Source organism: Erithacus rubecula (assembly GCF_903797595.1).
Source record: "Erithacus rubecula genome assembly, chromosome: 26".
In the NCBI taxonomy this organism is placed as follows: Eukaryota; Metazoa; Chordata; class Aves; order Passeriformes; family Muscicapidae; genus Erithacus; species Erithacus rubecula.
The window spans coordinates 3,218,193-3,237,931 of record NC_136678.1 but is presented as its reverse complement, the minus strand read 5'-3'; the positions used below and the strand labels follow the sequence as shown (position 1 = coordinate 3,237,931).

General features: G+C 53.8%; 2 protein-coding genes across 11 annotated transcripts in view; one reads left to right on the top strand and one right to left on the bottom strand.

The window, feature by feature from the left end:
- Nucleotides 1–89: 89 nt before the first annotated feature.
- On the bottom strand, nucleotides 90–2,099 carry TAF11 (TATA-box binding protein associated factor 11). Of its 3 annotated transcripts, none has more exons than XM_079327248.1 (5): nucleotides 1,895–2,095; nucleotides 1,630–1,769; nucleotides 1,401–1,488; nucleotides 1,158–1,254; nucleotides 90–505 (listed from the first exon to the last, which is right to left on the bottom strand). In XM_079327248.1, the coding sequence occupies exons 1-5, from the start codon at nucleotides 2,015–2,017 to the stop codon at nucleotides 375–377; spliced, it is 579 nt and encodes a 192-aa protein (XP_079183374.1). In that variant the 5' UTR covers nucleotides 2,018–2,095; the 3' UTR covers nucleotides 90–374. The 3 variants fall into 3 exon arrangements, with proteins under 3 accessions (XP_079183374.1, XP_079183373.1, XP_079183375.1); XM_079327247.1 differs by having other exon boundaries at nucleotides 92–505; nucleotides 1,841–2,094; XM_079327249.1 differs by lacking the exon at nucleotides 90–505 and adding an exon at nucleotides 570–1,058 and having other exon boundaries at nucleotides 1,841–2,099.
- Nucleotides 2,100–2,727: 628 nt separating this feature from the next.
- ANKS1A (ankyrin repeat and sterile alpha motif domain containing 1A) overlaps nucleotides 2,728–19,739 on the top strand; it is a 76,981-nt gene continuing 59,969 nt past the window's right edge. For 7 of the 8 annotated variants that reach the window (XM_079327220.1, XM_079327217.1, XM_079327218.1 and 4 more), the window contains exon 1: nucleotides 2,728–2,965. In XM_079327220.1, the coding sequence (XP_079183346.1) occupies nucleotides 2,763–2,965 (203 nt within the window). In that variant the 5' untranslated portion in view covers nucleotides 2,728–2,762. The remainder of the gene's footprint in view (nucleotides 2,966–19,739) is intronic. The other variant, XM_079327221.1, reaches the window with a different exon arrangement.

Sequence of the window (19,739 nt, the reverse complement as noted above, 5' to 3'; positions counted from 1 at the left end):
CAGCTCTGAGCACGTGTTCCCAGGGAACCAGCCCTGCCCCAGGCTGGGAGCAGCTCTGGGAACACCTTGGGCCACAAAACGAGCAGATCCCAGTCAGGTTATGAACACAAGAATAAGTTTAATGTACAAAAAAACCAGCCACACATCTGGGCACAGATGGCACATCTGGGCCAGCAGGAAATGCTCTGTAGCCCCTGGATGTTCCTCTCCCTGCTGTGTTGAGACCTCAAGTCCAGGTCAAGGGTGCATCCAGGCTCTGGCCAGTGTGGGCAGGGACAGCAGGGACATCCCTGAGGTCCCACAGGCCACCCCAAAGGGGCCTTATGGAAAAGTCCATGTGGAAAGGTCCTACAGGAAGCTCATTTCAGCCTCTCTCAGTGGAAGATGATCTTTTTGTACTTGGAGTTGGGGATCTGCCCCCGTGCCTTGAGCCTCCGGACAGCCTCCCTCATGTGCTTGGGCTGCAGGGGGGGCAGCTCCCCCCACTTCTCACACACATCCAGAGCTGCAAAAACAGAGACAGAGGTCAGGGGCAGCTGAGCTCTGCCCAGCCCCTGCTGCTGCTTCTGTGCACTTTGAAAGGAACAGGTAACGTTTGTGTTTGGGGTTTGCAGCTCAGAGCAAGAATGAGGCTGCTCATTGAGCTCCTCCCTGACAGGACAGGGCAGCAACCAGGATAAAAAGCTTCTAAATCACTCAGGCACTGTGGAGATGCTGGGTTCAGGGAATGGAGGAGCTCAAAGCCTCTGCTCTGGAGCCCTGGGGTCTGGGTGTGCCGGGGTATCCCCCTGACAGCTGAGCAGGAACAGCTGGCTCAGCTCCCAGCCCCTGTCCCAAACAGAACCAAGGTCTTTCCAAAGAAGACTGGGGCAGGTTTAGAGGCTTAAGGAACTCCTTTGTCCTGGTAGCACTAATGAAATCCTCATTATGCAGCTGTTCTGGGGCTGAGGGACAGAGCTGCCACTCCAGGTTCTCTGCCTGGGGAGAAGCAGCAACACTGGTGGGATCAGAGGGGCTGTGGCAGCTTCATAGGGCCCTGCTCTGAACCAGAGCTGCTGCTCTGGGAGAACATGGAAAACCCAGTCCTGTTCCACATCCTGCTCCAAGCAGGGAATTACCCCGGGTTCTTCCCTTGTCACTCAGCAGGTGTCACTCACCTTCCTCCACCACCTCTCCAACAAACACCTTGGAGATGCCCGACATGGCAATGACGACGTTCTGGGACACGGAGGTGCCAGTGATGGACTGGATGAGCTGGGACGGGGACAGGAAGGGACAGTCAGAGCTGTGACCCCCACCCAGCCCCTCGGGGGGCAGCAGCGGCTCCTGGTGCGGGGGCTGAGCCACGGGGGGGGCACAGGGCGGGTCCGGGCAGCGCCCGCGTCCTGCTCCTCTCTCACCCGTTTGATGGCGGCCTTGGGGAAGGCAGAGCGGCGATACATCTCGTACCGGTTCAGCTGCTCCTCGGAGAAGGAGGAGACCAGGATCCTGCGGGGCAGAGCGATCACCGAGAGCCGTGTGAAGGCCCTGCCGGTCCCGGCCAGGACCGGGAGAGGGGCAATCTGGGAGGGGCTGCGGCACCGGGGACGCGATTCCCGAACTCCCGGGCACCGCCGCGCCCGCACTCACTGCATCTTCTGGATCTCGTCCTCGTCCACTTTCTGCTTCTTCTCCTTCCGCTCCTTCAGCTCCAGCTTCACCTTCCTGGCCGCACACGCCTGCATTCCCGGGTCCTCCGCGTCCGCCGCCTCTCCCTCCGCGCTCCGCACCTGGGGGAGAGAGCAGCGCTCGCTCTGCGGCCCCGCGGCGCGGCCCGGCTCCGCTCCCGCTCCCGCCTCACCTCCCCGTCCGCCACCTCCGCCTTCACCTCGCCGCCACCGCCAGCATCCCCCACTTCGCCTTCTCCCGCTTCCCCCGCGGCCGCCGCCCCATCGCCGGCGGCGGGCGGGGATGAGCCTGCGGGCGGCGGCTCCGGGGCAGCGGCGGCACCGAGCGACTCCCGGGCCGGGTCCGCCATGGCCGCACCCGCGGCGCCTCCCGATGACGAAACACTACGGGCACCGCGAGGGGGCGGAGCCTATCGCCGGGGAACGGTGACACTCGGCGTCTCGTGATGACGTACATTAACCGGCGACGCTGGGGGCGGTGAAATCTGTAGTCATGGCAACGGGGATGCGGCGGCGCCTCGTGATGACGAAAGATGGCGAGCACCGCGGCGGCGGGTGGTGCCTGTTGCCAGGACAACAGCGACTCAGCAGCGCATCCTAATGACGCTCTCCACGGGCGCCGCCATGGGGGCGGAGCATGTCGCCATGCCAACGGCGCGCCAGCGGCGCCTCCTGATAACGCACAGCTACGGGCACCGCGAGGGGATGCTCAGGGCCGGGCTTGTCGCTATGGCAGCGGGGCTGTGGAGGTGGGGCTCAGCCCGGGGCCCTGCACCCCCGAACCGGCCCCGCTCTCAGCCGCGCTCCCCACACCCTGACCCTGCCGGGACACGGGGTTAGAGCAGCGCCACTGCCCGGGCCCCGCAGGAGAAACCTCCCTAGCCGCCCAAAACGAGCGCGGCTGAGGGAGCACGGGCAGCGCTCGGGGGGCGGGGCCTGCACGAAACCCCGCTGCGCCTTCGGTCCGCCCCCTCATTAAACGCCCATGCCCCGCCCCCAGTGCCACGCCCATCGTACCACGCCCCCTCACGCCCCGCCCCCGCCCGGGCGCGACCCCGCCCCGGAAGTCGCGCGCGCGCCCGGGCCGCGCCGGCCATGGGGAAGGAGCAGGAGCTGCTGGAGGCCGCGCGCACCGGGAACCTCCCGGCCGTGGAGAAGCTGCTCTCGGGGAAGCGCCTCAGCTCCGGCTTCGGCGGCTCCGGCGGCGGCGGCGGCAGCGGCGGCGGCTCCGCGGGGGGAGGCGGTGGCGGGAGCGGCGGGAGCGTCGGTGTGGGGCACCCGCTGTCCAGCTTGCTCAGGTGAGCGCGCCCCCGCGGGCGGGGACCGAGGGGTTTGAGGTGAGGAGGGGGCTCTCCGCGGGCCGGGAGTTGGTTGTGGGGTGCGGGACAGGCAGGGAGCGGGGCTGTGGGGCTGTGGGCTGCAGGGGAGCGGGGCTGCGGGCTTGGATGTGTTCAGGGAGCGCAGCCACAGGGCTGTGGGACAAAGGGATGCCAGAGGGGTTCCTGGGGCTGCAGCCCCGCGGGGGAGGCCGGAGCCGGAGGGGATGGGCTGAGACATTGCAGCGGGCTGAGAGGGGCGTGTGACCTGCAGAGTTTGGTGGGAGCAGAGGGCGAGGGGCCGTGCCAGAGGCAGCTCCCGGGGCTGGTGTGCCCTCGGCTGGGCACAGGGGAGGGCAGAGACCGGCGCTGCCGGGGCTGGGTGCTGCCCTGTCCCCCGGCACCAGAGCGGTGCTGTGGGCTGCCCTGGCTGCTGAGCTGGGCTGTGTCCGTGTTCCCGCTGTCCCGGGGCAGTGGCACTGTCGGGTGGCATTTCCTGGGTCCGGACCCTGCGCTGGTTTTGTCGCGTCCTGCAGTGACACTTTGCCGGGTCTGCACAGACCGTGCTGTGGAATTTGCTGGTTGAAGCTTTGGACCTTTGTTAGTTTTTTTTTCTCTCTTGCCCGTTTTTTGGCGTCACCTCTTGCTGCTGTGCTTCTGGAGCTGCAGCTTTGGCCACCTCGGCCTCTGCTGGGAATGCTCCCGGTCCCTGAGCAATTGGTTTGTACTGGGAGGTGTGGAGGAGATTTGTGTCCAGTGCCGAGTGACTCTGTTGCTACATAATCTGACTGTTCAGAGGAGTGTAACTCATCCCTTTTTGACCGAATTTGATCCGTTTTAACGTTGACATAACCCAGGTTGTGCTGGTGGCAGAGGCCTGCAGACATACAGGAGCTCACCCTGCCCTGAGGCACACGTTTGCCTTTCTGAAACGTAAATCTACCCTTGGGGTCGAGCTTTGTTCTTCTCTTTTGATATATTAAACAGTCTGAGCCCTTGTTTCAGTAGGATGGATGTGCCCATAGGGGGTTCAGCTCAGTGCAGAGGGTCGGTGCAGTTGAACACCCTGTGAGCTGAACCAGATCTGCCACTGCCTGGCAGCACCTGGGCACGATGGTGCCTTTTCCCTGCCTTTCCCTGGGACAGTGCCCACAGTGCCATGCTCCTGGAATGTCCCCATGGTGCCAGAGTGAGAGGCCATCCCTTTGGCTCTGACCTGTTACTGTGTTTGTCACATGTGAGCCCAGCTCCCTGCACAGACAGGGTGACTGTCACAGCTGTCACTCATATTCTGTGTTCATTTCCACAGCTGTTGGATGTCACCTGCAGGTGACACTGGAGCTGCCCCTTTCCCCTGCCCAAGTCCCAGCCCCTGAACCTGTTTCTCCTGTACAGATGGGATTTGTGCCTGTGACACTGGTCTGGCTGCACGTTGTGGGGCATAGCAACGTGTCCTGTGTGCCACCTGCTGCCATTTAGGGGCTTTGTGACTGTTTCCCACCTCCTGACCACTTGTTGGGCTCTGGCTCTGTGTAAAGAGACTCCTCCAGGTGAGGAGCTTGTGATGAGCTGCTGAGTGTCCCTGCAAGGAGAGGCCAGAGGGTGCAGGGGACAGTCTGGGACAGGCTGTAGGGACCAGACAGATGAACTTTAGGGTGGAGAAAGCCTCACATTTTCCAATGCTAGAGCATGGGAACTTTGCTAATGCAGGATTTTACCCTGCTTGGTTGTGGGGAGAAGCCTGCTCTCAGTCAGGGCTGTGTGCTCCATATTTTCCCCTCCTTAGGCAGCCCCTGGCCCTGCTCTGGCTGGTCCCTGTCACTGCTGAGGCTCCTCATGGCTGTAAGGATCTCTCCTGACACAGGAGCTGCTGAGCTGCTCTCAACCCCAGAGCTCATTCCCAGAATAGGATCATAAACACTGCTGGGCTGGCACCTTTGTTCTTTTCTCCACCTGATTTCAGGCCCCTATTTTATTTACTTTTTAAGTCCCGCTGTTTGGATAACCTGTTCCCAAAGCTCTTCTCTCCTGAGGTGCAGCTTTTTCTGTCAGTTCTGCATTTCAGGTGTCTCAAAGTTACAATTTTGGATGGGATACAAACCAGGTCTTCCCTGTAATTCCCACATTACACCTGATATGTGCTGAGCTGGCACCTGCTCTGAGCTGGCACTCGTTGGTTTGGGCCATTTGTCTTCCAAAAGAGAGCAAATGCTGCTCCATGAAGTGATAGATTCCCCTGGCAGGTAATTCCTTGGAATGTGGTGTTTTATCAGGTAACCTGAACTGCCATCAGTCTGTTATCAGTTAAATGTGAACTTTGGCACTGTCTGGGCTGCCTTGCTCCTTCCCAGACCAAGCAGGGCCTGCTGGGTGTGGAGGCAGCACAGACTGCAATCACCTATGGCTGCAGGTGAGCAGGAAACAGGATGGGATGCAGTGGGATAACTCACAGGAGGAGGAATTTCAAACACAATTTAACTCTCTCTCAAGGGTGAATGTGCTAGTGTGTAACACTCAGGGCATTGGGCAGGAGAGTCAATCCCAGTGGGAGGCTGATGGGAATTGGGAATGCTGACAGCAAGCTGGGGGAATGAGAAGGATGCAGGAGGGGGGAAATGGGAGTGTGGATTTGCCAGAGCAGATGGTGGGCTCACAAAGAGGTGATGTCTGCCAGGGTTTGGGAGGCTGGGCTCCCTGCTGGGATCTGCCAGGGCCTGGGGAGTGATGGAGGCCTGGCCCAGCAATCAGGAGCAGGTCCTGGCTCCTCAGGCAGGCCCAGCTTTCTCAGATCCAGCCATGGATCATGGCTCAGGCAGGAGCACCGTGTGAGGAGCAGAGAAAACCCACTCTGTGCATGCACAGCTTAAGGCTTGTGAGCAACAGCAAGGCCAGAAATCAGAGATGGTCTGTGAATCCTTGAGGTTTCCTGGGGTTCTGAGCCACTTCTGCATCGAGGCTGCACAATTTGATGTATTGTATTTTATTTTTTTAGTGATTCACTGGGAAGTTAAAGGCAGGAGACAACAGAACAATCTGTAGCTGAGCTGTCAGGCTGCATTCAGGAGGTTTTGCCAGGAGCAATGAGGGATGGGTTGTGTTAAAGCCAAATCTGCAGAAGCAGCTTTTTATTTTCATCTATTGCTGTGAAAAGTCTGGATCTGTGTTGCCCAGAGGGGGAAACTGAGGCTGCTGCCGAGCCCCAGATGGGATGTGCAATCCCCAGGGAGGGTAGCAAGGAGATGCTTCTGCTGGGAATGAGGAGTTTGGGTGCACATCTGTTGTGGGAAGGGCTGAGTGCTGCTCCACAGAAGCCACAAGCCTTGTTCCAGCCCAGTTTCAGCCGTTGCTGCTGGTGAGGGGTCAGGTTGGTTTAGAAAATGATGTGGTGGGATGGCAGAACACTTAAAGTGGTTTCCAACAGTCCAAGGGTGGTTAGGAGTCAGAAAAATGAGTTGTTTTTTGGAAAAGCAGGGTTTGGTATTTGTTCTGGTGTGGCTGATGGTTTACAGCAGGGATCTGATAGTGCCCTGTGTACTCCTGGGGGTGAGGCTCTGACTGTGCCTGTGCTGCCATTCCCTGGGGAAGGAACACGGTGCCATTGCCAGGGGGAGAGGGGATTGTCCTGTCCGAGGTCAGGGTGGGGGTGTCTGTCCCTCTGTGTGTCCCCAGCCTTGTGGGCAAGCACTGAGTCCTGCAGTGTCCAGCAGGAGCAGCAGGGAGGCTCCAAGGTGCAGCTCCCAGGCTTGTGCAAACAAGGTGCTTTCCTCTCTTCCCCTGCCCCATCACAAGGCAGCTGCTCCTGCTGCATTCCCACAGAACAGGGCAATGCTGGGTCTTCCCCTTGTCCTGCTGCTGTGATTAATCACCTCACCCACTCTAAACCTTCTCCTCTCCACACCCTCCCATGCACACAGTGGGATGGATCCCTCTTTAATTACACCCTGAGCACAATGATTGCTGAAGGTGCTTGTGCCACAGGCACAGGTGTGCACCGGTGCTGGGCTGGGAATTGTTTCCTAAGTACTTCTTTGAGGATTCAAAGCCTGCAGTCTCTGGCTGTGACTCTGCAGTGTTTTGTCTCTGTGTGATCTTGTGATGCAGTTTTGGAAAGTTTTTGTTTGTGTGTTTTGTGTTCAGGAGCACTGGGCTCTGCTCATTCAGGGACCCCAGAGCAGTGGCATTAACCCTGCCCTGCTCCACTTGCCCAAGCCAGGGCAAAGCAGGACTTGTGGTTTCACAGCACCTGGGGCTTTCTTGGGCACATGGGAATTGATGGGTGTGTGGGTTCCTTCCTGTGAAACCCCTTTGAGAGATCCCTGCCTTGCTCCCTGTGGGCAGCTCCAGGTTTCCAGGGCTTTGGCAGAGAGAGGATTGGAAGTGGAATGCTCTGCACAGGTGGGTGTTGTGGGGCTGAACATTCTTTCAGGTGTTGACTTCCCATCAGTCTTTATCCATATGCTGAGTCCTCTGGTGCTCTGGGACTCACTGTTTTGGGAATGTCAATGTGTCATTGTGTTTATGTCAGGGGGTGAGAACACAATCTCAGTTTTTGCCTTGCTTTGAGAGTTTTGGAAATATTCATATGCTCATGCAGGTTACCTCAAATGCTCCATCAGGGAGCTGCTGTGAGCTAAGATGGGGTGTGAGGAGTGTCATGGGGGTCCTGGTGTTGGGTGAGGAGCATCAGGTGGGTTCCATTGTGCTGAGGATGTTGGAACCAAGGCAGCTGCTGTTGGTACAGGGTGTGAACAGTCCCAGTGTCCCACAGTGGCACGGGCTGGGGGCTGGAGCAGAGCCCAGGCATGAGGCTCCCAGGTGTTTTTCCAGTTGCCAGGTTGCACACCTTCCCAGGAGCATTTACAGGGCTCACCTAAGGTTTGTGTTCTGTCCTCCTGGAAGGAGAAGCAAAACACATCCACAACATGCATTTTCTTACTTCCCATGCTATGCCTGGGCCTGGCTCCAGCGCTGGCTGGAGGATCCTGAACAGCTGTACAAAGCCTGGGCTGTTTGTGCTCAGGTGCTTGTGAGACTCAAGTGCCCTGAGGGGATGTTTGTGAGGTTCCCTGATGGCTTTTTGATTTGTATACCCCGAGTTCTTATCCTGCCATTGAGCTGTGTGAGGAATTTTGGGAACAAAACACAGCCTGTCACCAAACCTGGGCTGTTTGAGTGATGACATCCTGATGTTTCCACAGCCTCCTGGCATCCACTTGTGTCATTGGTCCTGAAACTGAAGAAATATCACTGCAGACCTGAGCACAGCCAGAGCACTCTGTGTTCTGAGAGCAGGAGTGATGCAGAGCTCAGCTGGATGCTGAGTGTTGGATGGATGGGTTTGTGCACTGCACTTTTGTGCAGTGGAAAGATTCCAGCTTAGCCTGGTTGGAATGGTGTGCCCAGCCATCCCCAGCTCCTCTTCCTGTGGTTTGTCTGTGCCAGGGGAAACACTGCAGCTGGCAGGGCTAACAAAGTCCTGTCTCCTGAGGCTGCACAGGCTGGATTCAGCAGGAGGGAAAGGCAGGAGGAGCAGTGTCTCCCTTCCCTCTGCTCCCTGTGAGCTGCAGGTTGTGCCCCAGCAATGAGAACTGGTGAAATTGAGCTGCTCCACTCAGTGCCACAGGTCCCCTGCAGCTGTGGAAGGGCCTTTGGCAGGGAGCAGAACTTTCTGGAGATGAATGGTTGGAACAGTGTTTGGTGTATTGGGAGCAGCTGAGCCAAGAAACAGCGTTCATGCAGCTGGATTTTGTGAGGTAACAGATCATTTCAGTGAGACTGAGGACAAGCAAAGAGGACAGGAAAGGCATAGCTGAAAGGTGTGAGACAGGTAATAGAGAATGAAGGAAATGCATCCATGGAAGGAAAGCCCCTGTCAGCTGCCCTGGGACAAAGGACAGGCAGTTCCTGGAGGCTGAGCCACTCCTGTGGCAGTGCCAGGACTGCCAGGCTGGCTCTCAGCACAGAGCCTGTGCTGGCACCTCCACTCTGTGAGCCCATCAGATGCAGCTGTGCAGTGCTGTAGAGCTCTGCCTGTGGAATCCTTTCAAGGTGAAGTGTCCTCGAGATGAGAAGGTGCCTCTGAACACGGGTGGTGGCCGTTTCCTCTTGTCACTGCAGCACGAGCTGTGCCCAGTGCTGAGCTGGCACTGTCACTGTCCCAAAGAGCTCACTCAGAGTACAGCTTAGTCATGGAAATGAGATAAATCCTATTTCACAGAAACTGGTAAAAATAAAACTATTGAGGATTGATTTGTTTCTATAGCAACCGACTGGCAAAGTGAACACAGCTGCTGTCTGCAGGAGGGAGGAAAACAGAGCTGGAAATGTCGGTGCACCTGGGCTGGCTGTCAGCAACCAGAGCCTGGGGGCTGGGGAGGGGGCAAAGACTCAAATAAAGACAGGGCAGGAAGGTGTGAGCTGCCTGTGGAATGAAATTTGAGATGCAGTGTGTGAATGTGCCCTCTTCTTCACAGAACCTGGAGGCCCTGCTTCTAAAAGGTTGTGCTCCTGCAGCCTCGTGGGTGGGGAAATGCTCTGCCCTGGGTCAGGCAGGGCATTAATGCCACATGGTACCAGGATATCCATCACATCATGTGCACTATTCTAGAGCTGAATCCAAAATTACTTTGTGTCCTGGTGCCATAACTCAATGAGAAATACTCAGCTTTGAGAAGTTTGGATGAATCAGGCTGGAGTTTAACTTTTTCAATTGCCCTTTAACTCTGAATGTGGTGCTGGATGCTTGGCAGGGATTCCTGCAGATGTTTATATCCTGGAAGAAAATCTAGTTGGGCCTCCACACTGCTGGATAAGGGGCTTAAGTTTGGAACTATTTCTCTCTTGGCAGTGTGTAGATTTGTGTGGTTTTTACTTTTTCCTAAGCCAAGGGTTTTAGCTGGCTCTGGCACACACAGGATTTTAAGGTGGCTGTTTCCCCAGGATTAGTGAGGGTGAGCTGTTGAAATGTTTGGGAGGCTGCAGGATGCAAGGTGCTGGGACCATGTGTACATTCTTGTCTTGCTGACATGTGGCTATTGAGGGTGGAAATCAGGGTATGTATCTGACATGGGGTGCTGAGAGAATTACAGGAGGAGGTGAGTGCATGGCTTTACTGGACACTGCAGAAACCTGAGTTATTCAGCTGAAGGAAAGTTGAGCTGCAGTTGGTGTTTAGGTTTGGTAAGCCCAGGTACATTGAACTCCTCTCTTGATACTTGAATACATGGTTTCTTTTAAAGGGAAATTAGATTTAAAAATAAACCTCAAGCTTTTTCCAGTTCAAAGGAAATGTCTGTAGTGCCACGTACTGAGGACCCAAGAACAAAACCCTGTCTGAGAGTGAGTGCTATAAATATTATGTAAATACATTATCTCATTAGATTTTTATCTAATCCCATTGCCTGCTGTTGTGCAGACTCCTGAGGCAAGCAAGGCTGAAGATGTCATAGGTGGTCTTTCAGATCTAATATTGAAGTGAGTTGGAAATTAGGTGAATCGACTTCTGCCTCATCCTAATTAGACACTGAGAAATCTGCTCAAGTTTGGCATTACAAAGTGCCTGATTTTAGAACAGAATCTGGTTCCACAGGCTGGGTGCCTATGCCTGAAGCACCCCCATGCAGGGACCCAGGTGGGCTCCACAGGCTCTTCCTCACTGCTCTCAGTTTCAGGAATTAACACAATTTTTATAGGAATCAGGAACAGGATTAGGATAAAGCCTTAAGCTCTGAAGACTTCAAAGCCTTCAGTCATCTTGGTTCTGTTACAAGGACAGTGAAATCCATCAGATGATTTAAATAAGAGACTCTGTCCTGTGTACTTGTGTTTCTTTCCAGTGATTTCTTAAGCCATGGTTTCTCTCACTGTGGGGACTCTGATACCCTGTAAAGGATGTTTGACCTCAATTCATCCCATGATCCCCATGGATGATTTGTGGCTGTGCTGGAGTGTTGTTAGTAATCACCTTTGCATGATTTTCAGTTACTGCATTGCCCCTGTGCCCCCTTCCCAGCCCTTTCAGCCTGATGCAGACTGTGAAGCTGTGCCTGAGCTCAAATACTCTGGGTCAGAACAGCTGAAAATGGAACTTGGAGGACGTGTGGAATTTGTGCTGAATTTGGCATTTTGGAAATATTTCCTCTAATCTCAACAAATTATTTCACAGAAGGAGTGAAACAGAATGTGACCTTGACATTTTTTTCACTGAAAATAAAGGCTAAAGAGAATAGGTTTGAAAGCTCTGAGAATCCTGGTTGTTATATGGGTGTGGGTTGTTACAGCTGAGATATAATTATTTGCTGGGACAGTCACAGGAACCCTGAAATTGTTTGAAGTAATGGAGAGTTTTATCCTGCATCTGTTTAGGAGTCTGACTGGCATATGTACATTCCTTCTGTACATTAAAAATGTCAGGCTGGGAAAGGCTCTGCTGCTGAAAGCAGCTTCTGGCTGGGAGAGCTCTATTGAACTGAGAAAAGGCTCAGAGCTGGCTCTGTTATTCTTGCACAGAAGTGGGAAGAAATATTTCAGGAGGTTTGGAATATCCTATGTTGCAAATGTTCCCCAAAGAAGGATTTTTTTTTTTTTTCTGGTGAGCAAAAAAGCTGTTTGAGGCTGTCATTGTAGGGAGAGTCAGAGCTGGCACTTGGGTGAAACCAGGACTGGAAGCTGCAGATCCAGCATGAAATATGTGGGAGCATCTCTGTTTGCTGCCTGTTGTGTTTTTGGTTCAGTTTTCCAGCACTGGGAGTGGAGGCAGCTGCCTGTGGCAGCTCCTGGGGAGTCTCCCTGCCCTCCCCCAGAGCAGGGCAGGACCTCACACTCCATCCCTCTGTTTGACTGCCTGGCTCATGCCCTCAGCTCTCAGCACTCTGTGTTTTGCAGCTCCAGCCTTATCTCTGTACAGATAGCACAGACAAGTAATGACAACTTCTAGGAGCTGTCTTGGGATTTGGGAATAATTTCCTGCCTTGGCCATTCACTCCAGTTCCTGCTCGCTGCCAGACTGGATTTCAAGGATGCCTCTGGAGTAAAAGCATGTCCTTTTTGATTTCCATCCTTCTTTTCCTGAGCTTTTCTTTAGGAACTGTTGTCTAAGGCTCTCTCTGCCTGGTATCATCCACCAAGAACAAGCAGAGCTGATGGCAGAGCTGCTCAGGTGTGTCCCCCGTGTTCCCATCTGAGCCACCATGGGGTCTCTTTGCCCTCCTCTCTCTCTTTTCCCTGTCACTTGCTCTTTGGGCACTCAATTAAAAAGCTCATCAAGAAGGAATGTCTCTGGAGTCGGCGGTATGTCGGTGCCTTGTTTGTGTCCCGAACTGTTGCCAGTTAATCTCTCCTCACTGTGTCTTTCTTTAGCCCTCAGGGACTCCTGGTTAAGCTGGAGCTGGGATTGATACAGGCTTAAATGGAGCCATGTGGGTGAGTGGCTGGGCTGCTGGTGTGGGTGTGTTCAAGGGTAAAGTGTGCTGCAAACGCTTCAGTGGAAGCTTTGTTGTGGCTCTGAATTCTCCAGTCCCTTGTCCCCTTCCTCCAGGGCCTTGCCACTCATCCTGTCATTCTGCTGTTTGCTAGCAGAGCCACTCATTTCCTTTTCGTGTTCTCCTGCCTGTCCTCTTGTCCTGGGCTGCAGCCCAGGGGTCCCTCCCAGCATCCTGGGGTCTCCCCATGTGCACAGAACTGAGCAGTGCAGTGCCAGCACCGATTCAGAGTCCTCATGTCACTGATCTGGGCAATGTCACAGGGGAAGGGGGATATCGTGAGAATCTCTGTCTCACTGGTTTCAGTCTCCCTAAGGCAAAAGTGCACTCTGTGTGCAGTTGTTGGTACAAAATAATTGCATTTGCTTTTTTAATTGCTGTAGGGAAAGGGTAATACAGTTCCTGAATCTCTGTCTCTGCTTGACTTGGCCTATTTACCTGCTTTTCATCTGCCCCAGGTCAGACACGTCGTGGTTCAGTGTTCAGGCATCAGGGCTGGGCAGCAGCAAGGCTGAGAGGGGTGAGCAGGATTTGGGAGAGTGTGAGCAGCAGCAAGGCTGAGAGGGGTGAGCAGGATTTGGGAGAGTGTGAGCAGCAGGCAGGATGAGAGGGGTGAGCAGGATTTGGGAGAGTGTGAGCAGCAGCAAGGCTGAGAGGGATGAGCAGGATTTGGGAGAGTGTGGGGAGCAGGCAGGATGAGAGGGGGTGAGCAGGATTTGGGAGAGTGTGAGCAGCAGCAAGGCTGAGAGGGATGAGCAGGATTTGGGAGAGTGTGAGCAGCAGGCAGGATGAGAGGGGTGAGCAGGATTTGGGAGAGTGTGGGGAGCAGGCAGGATGAGAGGGGTGAGCAGGATTTGGGAGAGGGTGGGCAGCAGGCAGGATGAGAGGGGTGAGCAGGATTTGGGAGAGTGTGGGGAGCAGGCAGGATGAGAGGGGTGAGCAGGATTTGGGAAGGGGTGAGCAGCAGCAAGGCTGAGAGGGGTGAGCAGGATTTGGGAGAGGGTGGGCAGCAGCAAGGCTGAGAGGGGTGAGCAGGATTTGGGAGAGTGTGAGCAGCAGCAAGGCTGAGAGGGGTGAGCAGGATTTGGGAGAGGGTGGGCAGCAGGCAGGATGAGAGGGGTGAGCAGGATTTGGGAAGAGTGTGAGCAGCAGCAAGGCTGAGAGGGGTGAGCAGGATTTGGGAGAGTGTGAGCAGCAGGCAGGATGAGAGGGGTGAGCAGGATTTGGGAGAGTGTGAGCAGCAGCAAGGCTGAGAGGGGTGAGCAGGATTTGGGAGAGTGTGGCAGGCAGGATGAGAGGGGTGAGCAGGATTTGGGAGAGTGTGAGCAGCAGGCAGGATGAGAGGGGTGAGCAGGATTTGGGAGAGTGTGAGCAGCAGCAAGGCTGAGAGGGGTGAGCAGGATTTGGGAGAGTGTGAGCAGCAGCAAGGCTGAGAGGGGTGAGCAGGATTTGGGAGAGTGTGAGCAGCAGCAAGGCTGAGAGGGGTGAGCAGGATTTGGGAGAGTGTGGGGAGCAGGCAGGATGAGAGGGGGTGAGCAGGATTTGGGAGAGGGTGGGCAGCAGGCAGGATGAGAGGGGGTGAGCAGGATTTGGGAGAGTGTGGGGAGCAGGCAGGATGAGAGGGGGTGAGCAGGATTTGGGAGAGTGTGGGGAGCAGGCAGGATGAGAGGGGTGAGCAGGATTTGGGAGAGGGTGGGCAGCAGCAAGGCTGAGAGGGGTGAGCAGGATTTGGGAAGGGGTGAGCAGGATTTGGGAGAGGGTATGCAGGATTTGGGAAGGGGTGGCAGCAGGCAGGATGAGAGGGGTGAGCAGGATTTGGGAAGGGGTGAGCAGCAGCAAGGCTGAGAGGGGTGAGCAGGATTTGGGAGAGGGTGGGGAGCAGGCAGGATGAGAGGGGTGAGCAGGATTTGGGAAGGGGTGGCAGCAGCCAGGCTGAGGGGGACGTGAGTGTGGGTGACATGACACAAAGGGAAGCAGCAGTGCCCAGGAAGAAGCTGTGGTGGCCCAGAGGAGCACTGGAGCATGGCTGGCTGGGCTGAGCAGGCAGACCTTGAGAAGTCTTTTAGTGCTGAGATAGGGAGAGCATGGGGTGGTTTATTGTCTGTAGAGAAATCTGAGACTTCACCAGGAGGAGAATGTCCATGTTCAAATGAAGTATCACCATGCCCATACCCTTCTAAGTGCAAGGTGCTAGAAATCCCAAATTCCCACTAAGATGTGTATTGGATCAGATCCCTGTGGAGCTGGAAACAAACATTAACTTCGAGGTGTTCTGATCCCATTGATGCAATCTGACAGTGAACAGAGGGTGACACATTTTCTGCCATCCCAAAACACTTAACTGACACATCCATCCCATGCAGGGGCACTGGCAGGCTCTACCACAGTTTTTTCTGCACAAGTTCCTTTTGATGACATTTTTACTCCAAGCTCAGAGCTTTGTGCCTGAAAGGGAAGGGAGCAGTGCAGATGGACACGTTGGGCTCCAGACATGATGCTCCATTGCTGTTGGCTGGCTGACATGTCCCATGGGATTCTGCAGCTTGTTAAATCATCTCACAAAGGAGAAGGGGGAGGGAAAGCCCAGTGCAAGGTTGCCAGCTGTAGCCAGCTCAGTGCTGCAGCATCAGCTGCTTGGTGGTTTTGAACAGGAATTTGTGGCTGCCCAGGGTTTCCTTCTGTTTCTCTGGAAGTGCTCAATGAAAGTGTGGCACCTTTCTAAGGAATTGTGCTTCAGTGGAACCCCCCAGCCTGCACCATCTACATATCTTGCTAATTTTCTCTGCATCTTATTTATTTTTTAAGTATTGTCTTTTCTTCCACTTTGTGCATTTTCTTCAGTGCTGTGGGAGCAGAGCTGAGCTGCAAATGGAGAGTGGGGAATGTTTACCTGAGCAGTGCTCTGGTTCCTGTTTGCAGTTCCAGGATATTGGTTTATGGAATTGATAATGCTGCTCAGTTCACTGTATTTCTGCAGGAATGTTTTGGTTCCTTTTGCTCCTGTTCCTCAAAACCCCATCTAGTTAGATGCAAAAGAAGAGAACAGGACATAAAATCAGTGTTCAGTAAACCTCACTGAGAGGTTTGTCAGCATTTGGCAAATGTCAAATCTCTGTTCTCTTTTAGGAGTCACTTTCCCTCCTTGAATGAGCCCAGACTTCATGTCAAACCCTCCCATCTCCATGCTGGGGGGCTGCCTTCCCACTTTCCCTGCTTTTCCCCTGCCATCCTGCTGCCTCTGGCCAGGGTGTGGGCAGGGGGATGCTCCTGCTGCCACACACATCAGACCCCAGAGTTCCTGGACCCCTCCCAGAGACACTGCTTGGCTTTCTCTGGTTTGATGGCCGACCCTTTTTGCAATTTCCCAGCAAAGCTTGTTTGGCTGTGGCCCTGAGGTCAGAGCCTGTGTTGTGAGGCTGCTCCTGCTCCATGGCCTGTCATCAGCTGGGAATGCTCCTTAATGGGAGCAGGTTGCAGAGTGCCTGTAATGCTTTTAAGAATAAAGAGCAGCATATGCACTCAAACCAGACCTATATTTTTCCTGTCCTGCAGCTCTTTATTTGCCCCTGCTTGGAGGGATTCTCTGATGTAGCACACTCTGCATGCCTGACCCAGCCTTTCTGTCCCCACTGCCATCCCCCACTATACATTAAGTTTAAATAAATGCATTTTCACTGCCAGGAGCCATTCATAAGGCTAGGGCTGGCCTCTTCCTAATGGGGGATTTTAGCTTGGGTGGACACATTTCTATTAGTGATGCCAACCCTGTCTGGTTCCTTTCTAGTGTGAGCTGCAAGCCCAGGAGTTAAATGTGTCCTTGGATCCTTTTGGGTCTGTGCTGACCCAAAATACCTCCCCTGGAAATGGGGAGTGGGAAATGGTGGAATGGTTCTGAGGGAAGCAGATGAGCTCACTTTCTGCCTCCCAATTCCTGAACTGATCCTGAACCCCCATGCAGGTTTCCTGCTCCTGGCCACCTGCTGCACTTGAGGAATGAAGGGCTCTGCTCCTTTCTGTGGGAAAAGGGATCATTAGGCCATCAGAGGATTGGTTGCTGCACAGAGTTGCTCCACTGGTGGAAATGCTGGTTTCTCACAGCTCCCTGTTGACCTTACACTGTTTGAGCTGTCTGCAGGTGTTGGGCAATGAGGCTGGAGCTGTTGGCACTTGTTGAGAGCTGTTGCTTCACTCAGAATGAGCTGCTGAAGTGGTAGCTTGAGGTCTGGCTCTGTGCAAAGGGCAGGAGTGGCTCTGACTGCTGCAGTGTGTCAGTCAGAGTGGACTGAACCTGAAGATTTTTCACTGGAATCCCTGGTCAGTGGCTCTGCTGGAAGTGAGTGTGATTACAGAGCCCAGGATATGGGTATTGTGTGATGTCACCTGGGTCACTTCTATGTGTCCTGCCTTTATTATGGTCCTTGCTTTTCCCTGTCCATTCTGGCATCTTGTACTTGAGCTCATGGTCCCTTGACTTGGAGGAAAATCTACCCACTTTTCTTACAGCAAATTAAAATCTGGCCCACAGGTTGAGGAGTGCAGAAGTGGAAGCTTGTGGCTTGGCTTCCTCTGCAGCCACTCCAACATCTGGAGCCTTACCAGGTCTTCCCCTTGGCAAAACCTGCCAGGAGAGGCTGGCAGTCCTTTGCCCCAGCAGTACTCTACTCTAATCTCCTCCAGCCTTGCATCAGCCATTTGTTTGTAAAAGCTGTTGTAGCATCTGGTGGTTGGGATGTGTGAGAAGCAGAGTCCCTGTTCTGTTGGGAATCTCACCATACCAAACCCTGCCTGGTGGCTGCAGCAGTGCCTCCCTCACACTTCAGAAAAACATGAGCAGCTTCCTACCCCTGAGGCCTTGCCCAAAGCCTTTGGGTTGTTTGTGTTCCCTCTGTAAGCAGGAAATACCAAGCCAGGGTCGAGTTTGGGTGCAGGAATCCAGTGGTGGTGGGGATGTGCATGGCTGGGCTGTGTGACTGACCTGCTGGGGTGGCCTCTGGGCAATGGACTCCAGGGAATCTGCCTCCAGCCCCTCACTTGCCCTCCTGACACTCTGTCTCTGAGGCTTTGAGTGAAGTACACAAACATCTGGGGGCAGAGCTCAGCTGCTTTAACTTCCTGGTGCCTTTGGGCCAAGCCACTCGTGTTTGCTGGTGTTTCACTGTGATTTTTGTCTTTGGGTGTGTAAACACAGGGGGTCCAAGGGCCTGAGCTCTCCTGGTGCTTCCTTAACCCATGTCAGTGAGACCAGAGGTGGCCCCAAAGATTCATCATTTGAGCTGAAAACACCACGTTATTCTCTGTTTGCCCTGCTTTAGCTTCTTGCCTGGGGTGATTTTGTGAGCAGAGTTACTCCTGCAGTTAGGAAAAAAGAAATGGAAAAGGAAGAGGACAAATGTGGTCCTGTTTAAAGGTAGTTTGGGGTTTTACTGTGACCTAAAGCATGTGCTTTATTCAGCAGTTTTCACAAGCAGGAAGCTTTATTTAAGGCCTACAGCACTTGCTGAATCATGGAGCAAGAGAAAACTGAGCACAAGAAATAGTTTAAAAGGAGCAGATTTTGCTGTTTTCAGAGCTTTCTTGATGTCCTCAATGTTCAGTCTTAGTTGTTGTAAGCTGATGCCATCAGGAGCATCTTCAGATGCAGCAAAAGCAGGTGAGACCTGGGTAATCCTTTGAGAACAGAGACCACAGGGTAAAAGCAACCCCCCTCTTTGTGAAGGGGTTTTGGGGGACTGGGGGAGAAAACAAAAAAGCAGCAGTGGTCAAATTGGCTCCAGACCTTTACTGGGGACTTGTATTTACAGCATTCTCCTGCCTGTGCTGGGCTTGGGGTTTCTGTTTAATCAGAAACAGCCCAAAGTCACAGAGAGTTCTGGGCTTTGTGCTCTGCTTTTCTCAGCACCCTGTTTCCATATCTCAGGAGAATTGTGTGGCTTTTCTGGCAGAGCTGAGGAGGAAGAGGAGGAAAGGGAGTGATGTACTTCACTGCAGTCCCCACATCTGAATATAAATAGTTCTCCTCTTGGATCCTTTCAGTCTGATCTTATGGGGTGATTTGACCTTTCTTTGATAAAAGCTTTCTTTATTTGCAGGAATAAAAAGGCAAAGGGGAGGAGAGGACACAGCAGATGTTTTTTTTTTTAAATATCTTTAGATCCTGGCAGTTGGTTTCTGCAGCACCCAGTGCTCACTGCTGGGCCAGCTCCCTCCTAGACTCCAGCTTTTCTCCTCCTTTGAACTCCTTGAACAAACTTTGCATTTTACTCTAAAGCACTGACCTGAAGATTTCTAAGGAAATGTTTTATCGTGGGGACACCACGCTCCAATGGGACAGATGCCCCAGGCTCCAGTCCCCAGCCCTGCCCACTGCACCACTGACCCTGGATTTCCTTGTTTCATAACTTCAGCTGAAAGAAACATTTGTGTTAATTGCTGCTGGTTTTTCATGTGTTCACCCTCAAGCAGTTTGAGCTCAGCTTCCAAACACAGATTAATGTGTAAAACCACGGGACTGGCACTGCCCAGGTTACAGCCCAAGCAAAGGCAGCACAGGTGCAATGTTACAACTGCTCTAGACTGCACACAAGACTTTCTGGCACAAGGTCTAACCATTAATTGCCATGTTAAATCCAGCAATAAATTATTTGGGCAACCACACTGCAAGAACCCACTGCCAGGAACTAACCAGAGCTGAGTGCTACTCAGTCCCCTTCATGCTCCAGGACTGCAGAGCTGGATCAGGCAGGGAACTCCCACACACTCTGAGTGGGGTTTTTGGTGTCTCACTGACCTTCTGGAGGTAGTTTAAGCCATCCCATGAACAGTGTTGTCAGAGCTGGAGGTGCACTGCACGTGTGTATTAATCTGCATGTGTATGTGTGCATCCTCCTGGAGCACAGGATGGTGTGTGGCATGCAGGATGCCCCAGGATAAGCCTCTGATCCTTTGCAAATTGGATTTTGTGGCTCACTTGCCTGTCCTCTTGGATAAAGTTTCCCCTTAGCTGCCTCTCCTCTAGCAGAGCTCAGGTCTGTCTCTGGACTCCTCTGCAGGTCAGGAATCACTTGGAAGGGACAGGGACAAACTTTCCATTTCCCACTGAAACACTCCAGAATGAGCCTGCTGCTGCTTCATTCCCTTCTGGAGTTCCCCTCGATCTGCATGAACCTCCTGTTGGTTTGGTGTGGTCCTTTCCTGCTGTGTGGCACTGAGGTGCTCCTGGCTAGCAGCCCCCAGTGATGGCTGCTGGTTTAGAAAGCCTCTGGGCCACTGGAGTCATT